General features: G+C 29.3%; 1 protein-coding gene across 1 annotated transcript; it reads right to left on the bottom strand.

Annotated features, from left to right (window-relative positions):
- Positions 1-7,554: 7,554 nt before the first annotated feature.
- LOC130809316 (probable cinnamyl alcohol dehydrogenase 9) lies at positions 7,555-18,638 on the bottom strand. Its single transcript, XM_057675037.1, has 5 exons — positions 18,341-18,638; positions 12,901-13,014; positions 12,160-12,673; positions 9,406-9,559; positions 7,555-8,437 (listed from the first exon to the last, which is right to left on the bottom strand). The coding sequence occupies exons 1-5, from the start codon at positions 18,436-18,438 to the stop codon at positions 8,226-8,228; spliced, it is 1,092 nt and encodes a 363-aa protein (XP_057531020.1). The 5' UTR covers positions 18,439-18,638; the 3' UTR covers positions 7,555-8,225.
- Positions 18,639-23,046: the final 4,408 nt, after the last annotated feature.

Below are 23,046 nucleotides of genomic sequence, written 5' to 3' on the forward strand. Positions count from 1 at the left end.
ACTCAAATTAGGGTTAGAGTTAAATACAGTTTTGATATGATCCTCAATCCATGTAAATAAATCTATAACTAATTCATACTCGTATCAAACATTTAGATTGAAATTAAGAATACTTTTCTTACATATTAAAATATGACCTAAAAATCAAATAAATAGAAAATTAATTATAAAAAATGTTATTATTAATGTCTCTTAATCAATCTTATTTTACATTTTGCTTGGATATTAAGAATTGAAAAAAATTCTATGTTTGAGTAAATTCCCTTCAATTTTTTTTAAATACTTTCATATTAGAGGTAATTTGGTTAAAAGAAATGAAATGAAATGAATTGTAAATATCATGTAAGTCCATAATTGTTTAATTAATTTTAGTTAAATATTTTTTTTTCCATTCATTATATGGTAGGCTAAAGAAAAGAAAAAGACTACATAAAAATCAAAGTTAAGAATTTATTTGGAGATTGTGATATTTATTCTAAATTAGACAAAATTCATAATCAAATACTTCCTCTGTTCTTAAATACTCGTTACATAATCATTTTTTACACTATTCATCATTCAAGCTTATTTTATGTATTGCGGCTAATGTGTAAGAAAAAATATAAAGTGGGATTTTGTTCGAATCGCCTAATTGTATACTTTCATAATATTAAGTTTTTATAATTTTTAGATGTATATAATCCAATATATAAATGATCAAAACAACATATTAGATTTCATAAAAAGTCAAATATAACAAATATTGTGGAACAGAGGAACTACTTTAAGTCAAACTATTATATTTATTGTATTAAGAAACTTCTAGCCTCTTCTGGTGAGCGAAAATAAATACAAAATTGAACATATATAGTGGAACAACGTGCAAGCTGTCTGTTTGAAATTATTCAAATTTGATAACCAAAAATTATTACAAGGAATAAAGAGAGAAGGATCTGTCACAATTTAAAGAATATAAACTTTATTCTAAACTTTGAAAATGAAGTATTTGGCAATCATCCAAATCATTATGATTTTTACATATGACCTACATTAATATAACTGAGAAAAAAATGATAAGATTATGTAATATTAAAGACGTTATGGTCTAAAATTAGCCGTAAGAAAACCCTTAAAAAGACATCATATTATCCTAAAATACCCTACAAATTCAATAATCATATATGCTAATTATATCATATCATATATACTAATAAAAATGTTAGAAAAATAACCAAACTCATCCTTATAGAGTCTTAACAAATACTACTCCGTCCTCTTTGAATTGCATCAAAGAGGAATTGGTGTATTTTTAAGAAAATGGTAATAAATAAAGAGAGAGAATAAATTGCGTGGATGAAATTAAAAGAGAGTTAAGATGTGTGGATGAGACTAAAAGAAAGTGGTGGGCCATTGTTCAAAAATAGAAATGATGCAAATTAAGTGGGACGAACCAAAATGAAAAATGATATAAATTCAAGGGACGGAGGGAGTAGAATTGTTTTGGTGGATGATAATTGATTACATGACAACATTTACCTAATTTAAAATTTGATTTATTATAAATTTGAGCTAAACCAGGTAAAGTATTTATATAATTTAAGAAAACTTATTGTGAATAATACAACTTTTTGTTAATTTTCCTACAATAAATACCAACTTTTGATTAACCATGAATAACACCAACTTAGGGGGTTTTTTCCTAAAATAATACCAACTTTAGTTTATTAGCAAATTCACCTATTCTTTGTGTTATATTCTACATAGTTTGATTTTTAATATGTTAGGGATATTCTAGGGAAACACTCCTCTAAGTTGGTATTATTCATGGTTAATCAAAAGTTTGTATTATTGTAGAAAAATAAGCAAAGGGTCGTATTATTCGTTGTAATTTTCCTATAATTTATTATAGCAATTCTATATGCCTAACCTTGAATCTAATATTTTTAATTAAATGAAAAAGTAATGTGTTCGATAAATATAATTTTTAAAAAATGAGTATTTAATTTTTGTTTTAAAAATCATATATTTAATAAATTTAATCACGATAATATATGCTTAATAACATTGTTCTTTGAAGTTATATTTATACATTTCATATTATTAAATTCGTGTATTGCACGAGTTTTTAAAATAGTAAAGTCAAAACGGCTCAATTGTTTATATAATTAGGAAAATATACATTGAAAATTCCATATTTGGCTGGTTTTGTAACACCCCGGCCCCTTGGACCGCCGGTGACTACTCATAGAGACTATATGCTGGCCCCACAGACCAACACAAGTCCTTCTAGCGCATTTTGGCCTCACTCGTGAAAACTTTCCAGGAAGTCACTTATCCTAAGACTACTCCCACCAAACACACTTAACTGGGGAGTTCTTAACAAATGAGCTCCCATAAAAAAAATACATTTTATTGATATGAGTAGTTTATCAGTTTTTTTTGAAGCAAAAATTCCGAATATCATAGGTTTCCTTTTACAAATTGGACACTGATTATTTACGAAAAATTCGATATATTCCCTCACTTTCTTTTAAAGATCTTGCTAGATTCTTTACCCTATTCTATTCGGTTTTCATATAAAAATTAAGATTAATTAAGCTACAATCAAAAAGGCTTAAAAATAAGGCTATTATAATTATATTAATTTCTTAATCACATTAGGATAGCCATATACAGTGTCACGTATAGAGAAGAGATCACACATAAACATAATATATTAATATAATTATTTTTATAGTATGAAGACCAATGCTCGCGCACATATTTAAATATTATGTCATTTTATAATAATTAATTTATTTCTTTTTACCATAATTATTTTTTTTGGTTAAATAAATTATCAAAAAATTATTTGTAGTTTACATGTTCCGTTAAATGATTCTATTAACAAGATGAAATCTAAATAAATAAAAATAATGCATGACATGGATATCTATTATTAATTGAGTACATAAACGATAAAAAGTTACAAAAGCTCACCATTCAATTAAATTTAAACTATAATAGGCCTTGAAATTGAAAAAAGAATAAATAAAAAATATATGACTTTTCTTATCATCCTCATATTAATTATACACTTGTCTTGGACGAGATGGCCTCATAATGAGATGACCGGCCTAATTCGCGCGTGTAACAATATGGGCATTTTTTTCATTTACTGGACATTTTTCAATTTTAATCTTAAAGGTATCAATTTTGACCTTAAAGGTATCAATTTTCAAAATTAATACCTTTAAGGTCAAAATTGATAAATGCCTTAAAAATTAAAATGTTACATGCGCGAATTGTGCCGGCCCAAGTTGACGGTCTCAAAATGAGACCGTCTTGTCCAAGTTTTTGTGTTTATATTAAAATATTCTATTGTTGCTTATTCAAGCAATTTTTGTATACTTTTCAATACAAAAATGCATTTTTAATGAAATTTGAATTAAAAATCTAGAATCGACTTTAAAATTAAAACAAAAATAACTAAAAAGTTGTGGCTTATCTTATAAACCTCATGTTATATTGATGAAATCCTCTTATTTATTTAGCATATCTAAGAACTTTTATCAATAATTTTTCAACACAAAAATATATTAAAAATAATATTTAAACTAGAATTGGGCTTAAAGTTTGATCGTTAAGTGTGTAGAGGGAAATAGGGACTTTATAGGACTACACCAGATGAGTAAGCAAGGAAAAAGAAATGATAATTTAATGAAAACTGTATAAATGACTGGATCTCATGCGGGTATTAGTGAAGAAACTAGATGATCACCCGCTAAAAGTACGAGACATTTAGAAATTATTATGCATAAATAATATAATCGTTATAAACAGATTAAATAAAAGTTAAGAAAGAGAACTATAAATAATAATTTTTAAAAAATAATGACAAAGAAAATTGAATAATAAATAACAATATTTACACATTATTAGAACATAATTGTTGATTACTCGTGCTAAGCACGAGCTATTTAATAATCACTATACATTAAATGTATGTATGTAATATTAGTTGATTACCCGTGTTAAACACAATAAACAAAAAGTTATTTTATCAAAAATTGAATAGACTATAAATACTCTAACGTTAATGGAGTAGATACAAAAGAAATACGCATGGATAAATGCTTATTTTGATTTTTGTATCAAACAATTTATACAAAATGAAAATAAAGAGTACTTGTAAGATAAGGAAAATATATTCTTGAAAAACCCAAAACACAAAACTTTTCTCTCCTTTTGACATTCGAACAAAAAATCAATTTCTTACCAATTTCCAACTTATCTTTTAAGAAAACCTCTCCTTGAGATACCTTAAACTCTTATACCATATTTTGTTTTTAACTCTTCTAGTTATTCAAATTCAACTATACATAAAACATACTCCCTTCATTTACCCAATTTAGTTTTTAACATTATTATTATTATTCCTAACACTCTTAATTTGAATTATTCCAAATATATAAATTAAATCATAGTCAATTGAGATCTTATTTGATTTGTTACAATGCAATTTACTAATGTCAACTTTTTATAATTTATAATTATGCACAATAAGATGCATTAGGACATCGATTAATATATTTAAAAATGTGCACAAACTAAGTGAGACAAAGATAGTAAAGTCATTATATCACATCATACAATAATTTAAAGAAAGACCCCTTAATTTTAAATGACGATTTTTCAATGATGAAGTACTTGGCGAAATATAATCAACTTAAATTATTGATATATTTTAATCAATTTCCACATAGTAATATTTGTAAATGTAAAGAAGAATTCTAACATAGAAAAATTATCAAATTACAATTTTATCTCATTTGCCTTTTTCTTTTTTAGGAGACTTTTCTTTTGAAAGTAACATTTATTTCTGGGTGTTGATAAATAGAAATGGTGTATGAAAGTCATAATGTTGCAAATGACGATATTTTATACGCCTTCACTTTGTTGGTCACCTCATTTGATTAACTTTAAGCCTTTGAGTTATCCATTTCATTTTTAAAAAGTTGATAATAATAATCAAACCATTCATCCATCCGCCTTGAATAAACCCAACTTTAGATTATTTTTTAATAATCCAACCTTTGTCTTTAGTTTGCTAGTAGCATCTCTTATTTTTTAATAATTCAGCATGTACGCTTAGTTTGCTATCAGCATACAATATTAGTATGTTGACAGCAAACAAAGGGGAAAGGTTGGATTATTAAAAAATAATCCATAGGCGGGATTATTCACACCAGATGAGTGAAAGGTTGAATTGTTAATATCAAATTTTCCTTTTTAATAATAATAAGGTTATTTATTTTTGTTTGACGTCTTTTTGTCTTTGCTACGCAATAGAAGACAACTATTTTTGCAATTAGTCACTTACTCGATCAAGTTATTTATCAACCTCATTTAGTAAATATTTTGGTATATAGAATGATGACTAATAATATACAGTATAAATAAAGAGGCATGCTGAATTTAGAGGTAGAAAATATAACAGTAATTTCTATTAATATTTAGAAGATAAATCCCAAATAGAAAATTTATTTTCAATCTAACTAAAATCATATATAATATTTCAACACATATAAAGGAAAGTTAATTTGTTTTCAATCTTACTAAAATCACATATATTAATCTAATTGGTGTAAAGATATAAATCTCCTTAATCTTAAATAGCATAATTAATAGTCATATAGAATTGCAATAGCATGCATTAATGTATAGTAATCTTGTCCTGAAAGTTACAATAAAGTTATAAAAAAGTGTATGTGAGAAGTTTATTTGTGCGGAAAACTTTTTACCAAAGACTGACACGTGTCATTAGGTGGTCTTTGCCTTTAGTTTACTAGCAGCATCTTTTATTTTTTAATAATTCAACCTTTGCCCTTAGTTTGCTATGAGCATACCCTATTAGTATGCTGACAGGGAAAAGGTTGGATTATTAAAAAATAATTCATAGGTGGGATTATTCACAGCAGATGAGTGAAAGGTTGAATTATTAATATCAAATTTTCCTGTTTAATAATAATAATAAGTTTATGTATTTTTATTTGACCTCTTTTTGTCTTTGCTTCGCAATAGAAGATAAATATTTTTGCAATTAGCCACTTACTCGATCAAGTTATTTATCAACCTCATTTAGTAAACATTTTAGTATATAGAATGATCACTAACAATATACAATACAAATAAAGAGACATGCTCAATTTAGAGGTAGAAAATATCACAATAATTTGTATTAATACATAGAAGATAAATCTTAAATAGAAAATTTATTTTCAAGCTTACTAAAATCACATATAATATTCCAATATATGTAAAGGGAAGAAAATTTGTTTTCAATCTTACTAAAATCACTTATATTAATCTAATTAGTATAAAGATATAAATCTCCTTAATCTTAAATAGGCAAAATTAATAGTCATAGAATTGCAATAAAATGCATTAATGTATAGTTTGGAATACACGGACACGCCACTGAACCTGCGTGTCGCGTGTCGGACACGGACACGCGACAATCTGTGTCCGACAACGCCAAGTGAAGTGTCCAATATTTTAATATTTTTCCGGACACGCGGACACGGCAAGGACACGGAAGGGACACGGCAAGGGGTCAAGGACACATTTAAAAAAAAAAAATATTAAAAATTATTTTTTATTTCTACATGGTGTTGCCCCACCTCCATTCCCATTTTTTTTGTATATCCTCTTTGAATATTTGTTAATTGTTATTTGTTAATGTTAAATTGTTAATGTGTTATTTGTTAATCTTAAATTCTTAATCTTAGTGTTTGTAATTTGAATTTTGAAAAGTCGGTCTTTACCTTTAGTTTGCTAGCAGCATCTTTTATTTTTTAATAATTCAACTTTTACCCTTAGTTTGCTATCAGCATATTAGTATGCTGACAGCAAACAATGCGGAAAGGTTGAATTATTAAAAAATAATAATTTAATAAAAATTGTGTAAATGATTGGATCTCCTGCGGGTATTAGTAAAGAAAATTGTTATAAAAAAAAAGACATTTAATTTAAATATAAAAAAAAAAAGACATTTAATTAGAATAAGATGGATTGATAATATATGTTTAAATTCCAAATATTTATAATTAAAGACTTCAAATATAATTAATAAGGATCTAAACAAAGGAAATATGTTAACTTACAAAGAATTATTCAAGGATTTTTTTTAGGTGTGATTAGACATTAAATTTAGGTCACTTTTTAATATTGTTAACTTATAAGTTAAAATATAGACATATGTGATCTTGTTTGAATCATTTCGATCTAAAGAATATTAATTATAAGTTTTAAATTTTATGATTTGCATAATTAGAGATATTAATTATTAATGTGATTATTAAGCTAAAGTAGTTATAAACTTGAATTAATATGCAGTTTAAAAGAATTAAACTAGGATAAAAAAAGATATAAATTAATTCTGAAAAAAAAAATATTTGTTAAGATATGAAACAAATAATTTTCTTCCAAATTTTCATTTTAAATTTCTTGTCAAATCAAATGAAAAATAAAAATATTTTCCTATGGAAACACCCAAAATTTGTTATGGTTACATATGAGACATGCAATTTGAGTGATGAATGTTGGATTGTAGGGCAAATATAGGACCACACTCCACACTTCCTTTTCTGTATTACTTAAGCAATTACGAAAAATATATAGACCAAATTGACAATTGAAGACTAGACACTAGACATAGACATCACTAACTCTTACTTTCAGGACCATAAAAAATACTTCTTCCGTTCCATAATACTTGCTACATTTTCTATTTTTGGCAATTTCATATTACTTGCTACATTTCCTTTTTTTAGTAATAAAACAATCATTTAAAGTTCTACCTACTCTTATTTTTATCTTACTCTATACTCTATACTCTATAATAAAAACTATATTATACTCTATAAAGTAACCTAACAATCTATTTTTCCTTTTTCTTTTTCAATTAACAATAATAAAATACTATACTCTATAAAGTAAACAATCAGCTACAGTGTAAGTCAATCACTTTTCTTAATACCCGTGCCCATGCAAATGTAGCAACTAAAATGGAACGGAGGAAGTATATCCCATCATATTCCGACGTTGAAAAACTAGTTGAACTTAGTCAAATATAGTTCAATTTAGCATAAACACAACATCAAGCAAAGTTCATGCATTATAAGTCAGCTTAGATTGTCAAAGTTGTAGTTTACCAACATTTTGCAACTTGCTACTAGATGATAGTGAATTTATGGTAAAGTTGATCAGATTTTGCTTGTAGATGATAGTGAATTGGCGATGTCAATGACGAAACGGTAGCGTACATCTAATTTCGCTAGACGTTCCATGGCTGTGTTTATGTCGTCCATTTTGATGAGTTCTATTTCCGCGGTGATGTTATGTTCGCCGCAGAAATTTAGCATCTCTTGTGTTTCCTTCATCCCTCCAATGTCACTTCCTCCTACTAGCTTTCGACCTGTGTGAATTGTCAGGATATAAATTATCGTTTAGTATGAATTTTTCGTGTATTTTTGTAATAATAAAGATTGTTATTTAGATTAGAGTTGTAAAAAGCTAGCTAGCTAGTTAGACTAGCTAAAACCATATTAGTATTAATCCCAATCTATAAAAAAGAGAGTGGTGATTTATAACTTAAAACTCAGTTTAATCTGATTGACTCGTGATCATGCAAATTGCTTTGAAGCTGAGTTTTAGTCTTAACAAGTTGAGAGCGTGAATCATGTTTGAAATAAAGTTGAAAAATTTGAACTCCTTATTCAACTAGAATGAATATGTTTTTAACCTAAAACTAGGGTTAACCCCATACATATTCAATAAAACCATATTCAAAGTAACTAGATACTTGCTTGATTCGATTTGTATCATTCTAACATGTAGGTGATCCGATAGAGTATCAATTTGACAAACGATGTTGAGCTAATTTAATGTCTAACTTTTACTCATGTGTCTCGACTAGAGGGTGTTTGACGACGGCTTGACCCAACGGGTCAAGAGTTGAGTCACTTTGAAACGTGTTATTAACAGTTGGGTCATTATTCAACTTTGGTCAGTTTAATGTAAAGGGTCCGGTTGTATAAGGTCGGATCATTATTGAGTTTGATTGCCATAACATTCTCACGCTTTTATTTTTATATTTTTATTTGACATTATTATAGATATAGATGAGTTGACCCAACGGGCTATAAAGTCGGACTAAAAGATCATTAGATAAATTTTTAACTGGTCGAGATGGGTCAATTGCAAACGGCCTTTGACCCTCCTCTACATGATCCGATCCATTAAAATTTGGACCTATCTTGGCCAAACCCAATTAACATCTCTAGTCTTGACTAAAATTAATCAATCTATTTTATTAATCAAATCACATAGGAAGCCAATAATTCAATTTTAGAATGAAAAATGCAAGAAAGTTGTACAACTTACCAAGGACCAAGGGGAAGATAGGAAGCTCGAGAGGATTGTTAGGAAGGCCAACAGTAACGAGCTTTCCATTCACCTTGAGTAAACCAAGCAGTGGACCTAAAGAATGAACTGCAGATATGGTGTCTATAATGAAGTCCATAGTCCCCATTCCAGCCTAAAACAAAACATATTCAACTTCAGTTCCAATTGGATTTTTTATGTTATGATTGCATATTTTATACTACTTTGTACCTTTGAGATTGCCATAAAAGTGACATTTTTTCCTCACAGCGTGTTACTATCACAATCTCAAAATAACGGTACGGACAATACAAAGGAAAATTTGAAAGCTATATGCCATACATTGGTTGATAGAGTGTGACTTGGGCATTAATTTATTTTGGTATTTTTAATGGTGTTGCATGACAATGTAGGTAGATTAATATTTGCACCCCAAAGTTTAAACTACACTTGGGGTATACTTTGATTGGTTAGTTATTAAAATGAGATTAACCTTGGTGATCAAGGCAATTAGCAAGCTACAACTGTTAAGGTATCTTGAAGCAAGGTGAGGACCAAAGAAACGCATGAAAGCAAGCACAAACAAATCAGATTTGGGGCAAGAGTACACTGCTCGAACGAGCTCACATTGTGCGCGGATGAGCAGTCTTATTAGATCATCTTTTCTGGCAATTTTCAATTATTGTTGAGTTCATTAGCTCATATCCTAACTTTGCCTATAAATATGAGTGCAATCCCTTTGTCGTTAGGTGAGCCAAACCAAGGCTTTGAGGCCCCATATCCTTTCTTACCTATTGTAATTCTTTATTCCAAATTTGTTTACTTCAATTACATAGTCCCTCATACACTAACTGCTCTATTGATGTAGTTCTTTCAACTTTGTATTAAGCTTTTAAGCTAATCTATCCTTTAATGACATAATGAAATACACTAGCCTAGGATGATTGATGTAGCTTAGGATGATTGATGTAGCCTACATTAGGGGAACCACCTACTTTGTGTTCTTATTTGCATTAGTTTTTCATGCTTAAATCATTGCAAATAGTCAAATTAGTTCATTAACGCAAATTCAAGCCATGATTACTACCTTTTATTGGGCACCTTTAGGCTATCAATTCTGCATCAATAGGCATCTCTAACAGCTGGTATCAGAGCCAAGATTTGTTTAATAATTATTGTGGTATTATTTGGTGTTTTGGGTTGTGTTCAACCATCTAAAATGAAAAAAACGATTTGGTGACGTTAATTATTTTTTGGGCAAGTTAAGGTGAAGTAATGCTTTGTTTGGTGTTAAAAGGTCATTATAGGTGAATGAAATTAAAGGTGAGATGATTTATATTAAAGCGGTATTGAAATGTAGTTGGATAAAAGGAGAAGATTGATAGCGTCAGTTGGATTGCTCGTGATAGCCAAAGAATGTCTTCGTTTGTTTAGCTCTTGATGAGTTTAATGTTCATCCCTATTTGAAGTTGGTAAGTTTTATTTTGAAACCACACCTCAAATTTGATATTCCATGATCAATGGATTTGTTTTGAATAATTGTTTCAAAAGTTTATTGATGATATATTTTGAATATTCTTGTATTGTTTTTTTAGCTATATTCCCTCTAAAGTTTTATTATTCTTGATTAAAGATTTAGTCTTTCAATACTATCACATAAGTTCTATACTAATGGATAGTCTTTTGGGGAAAAATTTTGGTCACAACCTAGCAATTATTTGTTGGTGGCATATTTTGATGTTTAGTTACAGGTCTAGGCCTAGCTATGCTAAGTTAGTTATATTTGTTGTATAAGCATGTCGAAAATGTGTGTTCATCATGTTGATGATTTTATGATGAAATTGGTTGCACCATTTACCAATATGAGTGCAAGGGTGGTTATGATTTGGACGTTTGGAACTAAAGTTGTCTTTGTCCTTGATTTGAGATAAGTGGATGTCCTTATACTGGTTTGATGATACATTGGTCAAGGTTGAGTTATGATGATGGTAGCCTTGTCATTGTAAATTGTTGATAGGGCCAATTATTATTTAAACATCTTGTTTAGCACCATGGTCAAAGTTATCAGTGGGAAATAGTCATATTTACAATATTAATTGCGGCAATGGATACAGTGATGTGGTAATGAGGTGATGTGATTGTTAATATTGTTTAAAACTACGCCTTTAATTGACCTAACTCGCACTTTTTTGCAATACGGCCGATACAATACTATGTGACCTTATTTTTATAATTATAAATAATGTGTTCTTTTATATAATAAGTAAAGTTGCAGACAATGTTATCAAATGACAACCAAAAAGTAACATGATTATTATTATAAAAATAAAGTTGCATACGTTTGATCACTTAAATCTCACCTAATTGAAGCCACTCAATGATATTAAGTTATAATAATGTTGTGTTGTTTGATGGTAAATCCTTATCTAGGATTGATATTCTCAATTGTTCAGATAAAAAACTACTAGATGCCCCTAAGGCCCTAACTAGGCCATTGCCCATTGCATATATCCTAGCACATCTAGCATAAGGATATGGTCAGATTACTACTTAGAACATACTTCCTCCGCCCCTTTGAGTTTACACTCAAGGACTCAGAAAACTCTCACATATCTGAGTTTTAACGTGCAAAATCAGAGAAACAGAGGGAGTACTAAGTACAAATTCTACAAAAATGAAACATGATCAACACAACTTTTAGTAAACTATTTCATGTGTTTCACCGAAAATCAAAATTGAGATGAGAAATTTTACCTTCATTTTCGCAGCATCAGTACTAACAAGGAAACAATCTGCACCAAGTCGATTAATCGCTTCGTCTTCTTTCTTTGGAGAAGTACTAATCACAGTAACCTTAAGTCCAAACGCTTTCCCGAACTTGACAGCAACATGTCCAAGACCACCTAAACCACACACCCCTAAATGCTTTCCGGGCACAGCCATTCCATAATACTTTATCGAACTGTACACTGTGATCCCAGCACACAAAAGAGGTGCAGTTGCATCACTAGGTAGATTGTCGGGGATGCTAAGTACAAAGCGCTGATTAACAACAATTACATCCGAGTAACCTCCATAAGTCCTGCTCCCGTCTTTATCCATAGCATTGTAGGTGAAAACCATACGAGGACAGTAATTTTCTAAATCTTGTTCGCAAGATTCGCATTTCTCACAGGATCCTACCATCACACCCACACCCACTCGCTGACCAGCTTCGAATTTTTTCACATTGTTCCCAATTTCGGTGACTATACCCACTATTTCATGCCTGAAGAAATAAACAAAATATTACTCTTACTACTTTTCATACAGTAATCAGAAAGTCCTACATATGTGTTAACTCGAGCAGTAGAAATTCATACAGTACGCGTTTTATGTAATTATATGACACGGGTATATGAAGGAAAATGAATAGACGTTATGAGTGAACATAAATAGTGGCTGTAGAACTAGAAATCAGTGCTACAAGAAATATAATAAGTAAAAGAAATGTACCCAGGAACAATTGGATATCTGGTGAAACCCCATTCATTCTTTAGAGTGTGCAAGTCAGAATGACAAACTCCACAGAATTGGATTTGAATTGTGACATCTTCAGGACCATTTTCCCTGTAACAATATCCCATACATTATTAATTAAATCAATGTTCATATATATTATATTAGTATTCTACATTTTACATGACAACATTACAAGCCTACTAAATACTCCTTCTAGTTCTTTTGATTACTGCATAGATTCACTGTTTTGTGAGAGAAAATTGTGGGTCTTATACGGTAGTACTATATTTATTAGGCTTGCAAAATTTAATCAGGACATTTTTTGTCCAGGTGGAATTAAGCTTAACACTATGTTTGGATAGCAGATTGAGAGAGAAAAGAAATGAAGGAAAGGGGAAGGGAAAGAAAGAGGAGGGGTAAGGAGTGAGAGTGCAACTTATTTGTTTAGAAAGGGACGGAAAGGGAAAAAGAAGATGAATGTTGGAATTCACATGTGAGACAAGATCCCACATTGATAAAATAGTGGGTTGTGGACTTGTATATATATTGGATGAGCTAATCTTCCTACTACCATATGGTTTTGGGAAACGATGAACCTCACCAAGTGTACATGTAAGTCAACACTCTTGACCCGTGGGAGTGTGAGCCCGAGCCCACGGGTGTTTCGTGTTCACACGAGCGGGCCACGGTGAGATTATATGACGAATTGTCACGGCCTAACAAAAAATGACTGTTTTCACTCCAAATCTTTTTACTTTAAGAGAGTCTTAATAAAATTTTTCCATGTTTCCCCTCTAAACCCTCCCCCTAAAAATCTCTCCCCTTCTTTTTTGTTATACAAATAAGGGATTTTTCATCCTTTCAAATCTCTCCCCTTCCTTTTTGTTATCCAAATAAGGAATTTTTCATCCTTCCAAATCTCTCTCCTTCCTTTCTCTTCGTTTCTCTCTATCTAAACACAATGTTAGTCATATGGTCAAGCCTGCTACCATAGGCCTTGTACCTAGCTTAGCTCTTTCTAAAGCATGGTCTATACATCAATTTGATGTAGAGAATGCTTTTTTCCATGGGAATCTCAATGAAATAGTCTACATGCATCATTTTATAGGTTTTCATGACCCCATTCATCCTTCTTTATGTCTGCAAAGTCAACAAATTATTGTATGGTCTCAAACAAGCTTCCCGCGTTTAGTATAACCGGTTTGCTTCTTACCTATCTACCATTTCACTCATAGTACTTGTGACCGTTCTTCATTCATTTATAAGCATGGAAATAATACTGGTTTTCTTCTTTTATAAGTCGATAACATAATTCATACAACTTCTAGTACCTATCTCAAAACAATCGATCATTCAGATTTTGAATTCTGATTTTTCTATGAAAGATGTAGGTTCTTTTAGTTATTTATTAGGCATTGATGTTATTAGACATTCTGGTGGTCTAATGTTTTCTCATCCTAAAGATTGTATGAATCAACCGTATACCATTCTAGTACTGAAGCTATTTATAGAAAGTTTCTAATGTTTGTTTCTGGGTATGGTTAGTTAAGAAATCTGTTACTTGAATTTCATAGCCCAATAAAAATAAAAGAAATCATTCAAAGCATATATCTTTCAAAAATAAATCTTTTTATTTGTTAATCACATGTCCCTATAAGCTTGTTCCATTGATTCTAAAAGCTTAATTATTTAATGTTGAAAACTTTTTGGTATTTACAAGTAAAGTCTCCTACAGCCAAGAGGAAAAGAAGTTGTCAACAAATCAACTCAACCAAAAGCTTAATATTTCACTTTAAATTAGGGGTGGTTAAGATTCAAACTGTTGGGATGAGCTATCCCACATCGATAAATTGAAAATAATGTGCACGCTAGTAGTCATATGCTTGTCTCAAAGATTAAGCCATGCATGTGTAAGTATGAACTAATTCAGACCGTGAAACTGCGAATGGCTCATTAAATCAGTTATAGTTTGTTTGATGGTACCTGCTACTCGGATAACCGTAGTAATTCTAGAGCTAATACGTGCAACAAACCCCGACTTCTGGAAGGGATGCATTTATTAGAAAAAAGTTCAACGCGGGCTCTGCTCGTTGCTCTGATACCATGTTAAATTAAGCTGGATTTATTGTGAATGTCAGCATATTAACGGGGGAACACAAGTGTACACACTTCATAAGCCAAGGAGATATATACCATCCCAAAATCATATGGCAATGGGAAGAAGGTCTCTAATAGCTTATAAAGCGTGCACACTATTTTCAATTTATCGATGTGGGATAACTCATCCCAACACAAACCTATAACTTTCTATCACGTTGGCTTTTGATAACAGAAACCAACTCAACCAAAAGCGTAAGCTTATGGTTGAGGCCCTAAAATATGTGATATGCTCTAATAGAAGTAAATGATGGTTTCATCAATTAAAGAGCCTAGTAATTAGTTGTAGTCTCCAATGCTATAATAGATATCCACACAAGCTGCCGTTATTGAAACTTTGATACCATATCTACACAACACTCCTTGTTGATAAGACCTTTTGAGTGCACTACTATACACACATTTTTCTGCCACACGATATTCAATCCTCATACATTTTATTCACATTATTAACGGTGCACTACACATTTTGCACACAATTACTGTTCAAATGAAATACCAATTGCTTATTGTCACGTCACTTATATTTGTAGTTTTACTCCAAAGTCTAAAATAAAACACTCCCAATCCATTTTCTTTAATTTACTGTACTAATTGAGTGGATCTTTATTGGAAATTAAATGTATGGGAAAATTTGGATAATCGAAGTGTTTGACAAATGGGTATTCGCGGTTCATTGTTGACGTATTTGGTCCAGCTTTAAGTGTTCGATATTTTGTTGGTTTAAGTTAGTAGAATAAGTCAATTAATGTTTAGTAATTAAGTATTGGTTGTTGGTTGTTTATTAGAGAAAAAAAATCAACATGCTAAAGACACCAAAAGACGCTAATAAAACTAGTTTTTTTATTTTGGATTAAAAGTCATTTGGGTAAAAAATCATTAACCAAACACAATTTTTGTTTTTTAATCAACTAATAAGTTAAAATCCAAAAGCCTACTAAAAATCCAACTCAAATGCCATTTACTAAACAATATGTTATTTAAGCATTTACTTACTGGATACAAATTGAATATTTTTAATTAGTGAAAAGTGTCATAAAGTATCTAATAAAAAAAAGTTTTTCAAAAAAGTACCTAATAAAATTTTTTTTTTACAAAACATACCTAATAAAAAATTTTCTTTTCAAAAGAGTACCAAGTAACGGCTGGAATTAAGTTTTCCGTTACTTTTTTGCCCATCTTTAAAAAAGTACTTAATAAAATTTTTCTTTTCAAAAGAGTACCTAATTAAAATTTTCTTTTCAAAAGAGTACCTAATGGCTGGGGATAACGATGTAGTTGGTGGAGTTATACTAGGATGGGTTCTTGCAAGTCTTCTTGTAATGGCCAAGCCCTCCACAATTCCCACACTTATTTTGCTTGAAGTCACTTTCAACAAAATTTTTGTTCTTCTTTCCATCTCTACCCTCATCAAACTCGGGCTTTCGCTTGTTTTTTGTAGGTCTTCCTGGCATATTTCTAAAAGGTAGAAGAAGAGGCTTATCCAATTGAGAAGTTAGGGCAATACCTGTGACCAGGCATTCCCTCGAATGTTGGAGCATAGGTTTTTGCATGTTGGCAATAACAATGTTCTAAAAGTTATATATGATGTTGTGTTTGTATTGGATAATTATATTGTGTTCTTGGTACTCTTTTGAAAAGAAAATTTTAAGCCCCTTCATAAATTGGGCGTTAGGCGGTTGCACCTCAAAACTACTCTTAAGAACGCCCCGACTCTTACTAAAAGCTAATTTCACGAAATACTAAAATTCAATAATTTAACTATTTAACATTTATATGGGATGAAATAAACTAAAATTAGCAAGTAAGGTCATGTGATATCTAGGTTATGGCGAGTAGCGACAATCCAATAGTGAGTGAGTAAGTGATGCATGAGTAACAATAATAGGTACTCACTCTTATTATGGCATTAAACTCCAATACTGGACCTACTCACGTACTCTCTACTCATACCCATTACTTTCAAGAATTAAATACATCAATTAATTCTCCCATCTCATCTCATTCTTAGTCATAAATACTCAAAATAATTATATAGGTAATAATCAAATAAATAAATCCAAATTTCAAAAAAATAATTCTGAATTAAATATCATTTTCTATTTTCACAACTTGATGTAAATTACTGAATAAATCAGTCATAGATTAATTTGCTTTATGTCATACAGATTATAATATGTAAAAAAAGACTTATGAATAGAATACACTAAGTGTGATGACAAACAATATTATGATGATTTTGGTCTAAAAATTTCAATGAGAATTTGTGATTTCTTGAAAAAAAAATTCTTAGTAATTGTTTTTTTTATCTTATTTGGTTGAATAGATGGTTTTAGAGTATTGTTATTGTTTATCCAACACTTGAGAGTAAAAAAGAAATTATTAAGCTTATTAAAAAATTATTGACTAAACAACTAAACAAATTAAATAGACAATTACTAAAAAACTAGAGTATAAATTTCAAAGTAATTAGAAGGCAACCAAACTATGTCTACAAAAATATTTGAGGATCCATAGTTGAATGTTCAATAAAAAATGAGAAATTTTATGTGATAACTTTGAGTTTTTGATTTATTATAAATATCGTTTTAAATTCGCATGATGATCTTTATGAACTTTCAAATTTTTCAGGTGGTAGACTAAATGTTAAATTTTTTATTAAATAAAATACTTATTTCGACTGAATTTTAAAATATGTGGTGAATTAGGGTTATAATGACGTATGTTTTTTACAAAATATGTAATCATGTTGGATAAAAATATTATAATGTTAAAAAAATTTTAAAGTGAAAAAATTAGAAGATTAAGGCTACCAAGTCGATTAAAAAAAGGGTTGCTAGTTGCTACACGTAAAAAAGCCAAAATTTTCATAAATAAATTCCTTAACAAGAAGGTTTTGAAATCGGGCCTGTTTTTAAATTTCTAATAGATGTTTTGGTTTTTTTTGTTTGGTTGAAAAGATGATTTTAGAGCTACCCATTTATCATTTCTTATATAGTTCAAAAAACTAGAAAAACAACAATACAAATAAGTAAATATTAGAAAATAGAAATTCTAAGTTAATTAAAAAGGCAATCAAATGAATATTGATAACTAAGAAAACTATTTGAAGATGAAAATTCAATGCTCAATAAAAATTAAAAAAAAAAAAATCCTTTATAAGGGTAAATGGAAATGAAATTTTTAATTAGTTAAATAAAATAATATCCTAGAAAAGAGGATAATTTATAAGTTATTTGAAAAAAGAGAAAAGAAAAGAAAAGAGAAGAAAGGTTACCTCCTAGAAAAATGAAAAGGAGATAGAAAGCCAGAAGAATCTGTTGCAGCAAAACCAAATGCCTTTCGAGGATGCTCTTCTTCTGCTGATTTTGCCATCAATTTTGTCCTTCAAATTCTTCTTTTTTTTTTTTTTGTTGATGTTTTGTTTGAAGTGTTGAAAAAATATGTATGAGAGGGTGGTAGTTTCTTTCTACACACTTGGCAAAACACACCTAGAAAATCATTAGAATTTTAAAAAGTAGTGAAAAGGTTATGAAAATAGAAATGTTGCATTTAATTAAATCTTCAAGCTTATTTTAATGAATCGTGTTAGAAATTTGATGGAATGAGTCTTGATTCTTTTGCCGCATCTCTTTCTATGGAGGGATATACCGGATATAATGATGATAATGCTAAATTTTAGTTGGTCTAACTTTTTAAATAATTAAATAATTATTAAAAAATACATTTAAAATACTAAATTTCCAAACTTATATACTTCTACTTACATGAAAGCAAAATCATGATTATGATTCTTTAATAAATGTATTTATAAATAGATATTTCCAATTTAATGCATGATTTTATTTATTAATTTGTCATCTATTTGTATAAAGTTTTTAAGAAATAAACGGCATAACATTAATATTGGAGATAAGATACAAAGTTATATACATGAGTTCTTTAAATAAATACGAACATACTAATTTTTGCTAACAAAAATAAATTTTATACTCCAAAATAAAGTGCTACAACTATTCGGAGTATTATTTTGTATAAAGTGCTACAACAATCAACAAACATACTTTAGAAACAAATTTAAAAACATAAAATTATTTTAAATTTTTTATAAAAGTTGAAACAAAAATGACAAAAAATATAATTGACTTACACAAAGACTGAATAAAAAATATTAAAATTAAGCATAGCATTTAAGTGAAACCAACAAAGATAAATCCAAAATAAAAGTTTATTATGTTTAACTATCTCAAAAAATCGATCATCATCATCAGGAACATCATATTCAGTGTATTCCACTCATTGAAAAACTATAATCAGGGTCTATAGAGGGAAGAAATACAGCAACTCATACCCATAAAAAAGAATGCGGTCAAAGAATCCATCGGCTCAAGAAAGATCCTTGAAGAGAGTAAATCCTGCAACTACCTGCAAGCCTGTAATTTACAACACACGTTGACCATTAATAAATATTAAAAATAAATAGATAAATAAATTACATATAGATAAATAAAAGTGAAGATAAAAAGGTAGAAAGATTAAAAAAACAAGTAAAAGTACGATATGTAAAAGACAAGGAACAATAACAACAACAGGTAAGTGGCACATAATCAGTAATCAAAGACGTGAATAAGGCGCCTCCAACTACGAATCTCTATCCCTGTTCAGGTCCTTATTAGATAGGTGTAGCTCATGCAAGTCAATTTTTATCTTCCTCCTACATTCTCCTAGGTCTTCCTTGACTTTTCTTATCTTTCACTATGATCCTTTTGATCCTTCTCACTGGGGCGTCATAAGTCTTTCTCTACACATGCCCAAACTATCTCAACCTGTTTTCACGCATCATTGCTGAGAGAGGTGCAACTCCTAACTTATCTCTAAACTCTTGGTTCCTAATTCTATCCATCATTGTGTGACCACACATCCATCTCAGCATACCCATTTATGTAACTTTTATCCTATGTTCAAAAACCTAATTTACAGGCCAACATTACGTTCCATACAACAAAGCAGGCCTAACTACAATGATTGAAATTTACCTTTTAATCAATTAGGAAACTTTTTATCACAAAGCACCATGAGTTCTACTTGCTGCTTAAGTCAACCTGTTTGTATACGATGAGTAACATCTCAGTCAATCTCCGTCATATCTCAAAATATCTAATACTTTAAATAAGAAGTGATTAAAAAATTAAATTTTTTTAATAGTAATTGAAAAAATAAATAGAATAAAATGCTTAGTATTCTATAATACATTATTATATGATGTAACCAAAAAAATCTAAAATTAATTAATTTGAATAGTATTATATTAGTAATTAATGGTACAGAAAAATACTCGAACCCGATCTGTACCAGGTAAAGCCAAACCAATTATTAACCGATGACAACCTGAGACCGATTGAAACTCGACACAAACTTCAACCGACACCGAACTGATGCTAACCCGATAGCTCGAATAACCGATCTTCAACCGAACCGTGACTAAACAACACAACTCGAGTGTGACCCGCCATAACACGCATCCAAAATATAACCAAACCGAAATACAACCAAATCGAATGACACCCGTCCAAAACCGACCCAATCACCCGAATGAACACCTCTATGCATATGTATAGATTAGTTCTACTCGAATTAGTACTTTTTTTGAAAAAACTCTTATTAGTGGCTTAAAAGAAAAATAAACTAACTAAAGAATAAAATATGTATTTAATTTCGAATGGTGATTGAGACGTGAGTGAATTGCGTGTTTACAAGAATTTCAAAATAAGTGAAATGAGTTTTGTATCTGCTAAGAAACTGTCGAATTTATAAAGATGATTTTAAGAGAAAAGTACCTTCGATTTAAAGGAAGTGAGATGATCTGACCTCCGCAAGTGGTATACCTGCAACCATAAAGAAAGACAAAACCGGGGGCTGATGTCTCGGAAAAGTCCTCCGATGCTTAAATCAGACCAGGAAATGTAAATAGTAAGTGTAAGTATGAGTATCAGAAAATAGAATTGCATAACCCTTAATCTGTAGAAGGATGATATATTTATAAGAGTCTATGTATGTAAGTGGTAACTGCCAATTGGTTGTTTCTGTAGTGCTGCCTCATGGAGAATATGACCATGGAAGTGACATAGTGACAGAGGTTACCTTGAGATGGTGGGCAGTTACCCATGGAAGTGTCTTCAGTTGAAGTGAAAGTGAGAAACTGCTGTATAATATCCTGATTATGTGATTTGACCTTTATTGAATTTAAGGGTCAATATTGACTTATACTTTTGACCCTTGATCCAATGACCAAGGGTATTTTGGGTATTTTGAGTATGTGGGATTTTAATCCCCAACAAGTTTTATTTACTTAAAGTAAATATCACAATTTTTAGATATGGTATTAGGATCGATTCTCACCTAGGTTTACCCTTTTATTATTCTACCTTATAATCTAAAAAAATTCAAAATAATGTGCAAGTATTCAAATATACTTTATTCGTTCAAAATTACTTGCAACGTTTAACTTTTCATATAATCTAATGTATTAATATAATCCTTAATATCTCTAATTATGTATAATAAAATATTGTAAAAATTTAGTATTAACAATCTTTGAATTGAGACCAAGCAAACAATATCTCACTTGACTATGTTTTAATTTATACATTAAAAATCTAATCATAAATTAAAGGTGATAAATGAATCATGTTACAATCTAATAAGAAGACTGTAAAATTCCACATGACATTTTTATAGTGTTTGCCCTAACTAGGAAATAATTCTTATAAAAGTTAACATCAACTTGTTTCTTAATATATGATTAGTATTTTACAATTAGTTATGTTCTTTTAAACTTTATTGGAATATTGTATTTAAGAATTTAAAAGCTACATATAATTTCCAATTAAAGTTTCTTAGAATATATATTTGTGTTTTTATGTTGAAGTATTTGCTAATTATTTAAGTTTCTTTGCCAAATTATTAATTTCTAATTTAAAAAAAAATTATTAATTTTTAAAATATTTCATCAAGAAATAAAAGACACATGATAATTAAAAATTATTTTGAGTATGATAAATAATCATTATGATAACGTTGTTGGAAGATTACCTAGATTTTCCTTGAAAAATATAAGAATTTTAATTAATACTTATATTAACAGGTAAACTTTTTTTCATTAAAAGTACTATATATTCTAAAATTTTCTATCTATTATATAAGAAATATTATAATTTTTTACTGGTAATGTAATTGCATATCTATTAAAAATTTATATTTATATATACCTTTATACTAATAATTTCGTGTATTGCATGAGTTTCTATACTAGTCGTGTATTATTTTTTATATTGCAAGTAATTTAAAACTAAGAAAGTATTGAAAAATTACGGCCGTATTAACATTATACTGTAAGGTCATGCCACATTAATTATTGAATTGAGTTATTCTAGTAATGAATTCATGATTTAATAGTTAAGGAAGAATAATATATATATACTCGAATAAAAATATATTTACAATCAATTATATAAAGAAAGCAAGTTGGAAGATTACAATTCATAATAACAAAATATTTTACGATCGTATGTGATTGGCTATTTAATATTACTCCATTAATAATTAATAAGAGATTGAACATTAATGAACATAAATATTACACAAAAAAAAAAGATTAAGACATGTGCGATTTTGCAATAAAACTTTTCCACTTTTTATTTGCATTATCGCCACAATTTTTCATAAAATTTCCAAATTTGCCACGCCTTCAAAAAAGCTTATATTTTACTCAATTTATCAAAATCAACGCTTATTTAATATAAATGCAATCCATAAAATTTTTCATAAATGTTTGACATAAATTTTAAATATTTTATCGATTAATTCTGAAAAATTTCGTAAATAATAAAAAAAAGAAAAATAACCAATTGGCACAAAATGTGTGATTGTATTTAGGTGCAGTTGCATAAAATGTGCAATTGCACCTTAGTATGCGCTACTATA

The sequence above is a fragment of the Amaranthus tricolor genome, chromosome 3 (genome assembly GCF_026212465.1).
Source record: "Amaranthus tricolor cultivar Red isolate AtriRed21 chromosome 3, ASM2621246v1, whole genome shotgun sequence".
NCBI lineage: Eukaryota > Viridiplantae > Streptophyta > Magnoliopsida > Caryophyllales > Amaranthaceae > Amaranthus > Amaranthus tricolor.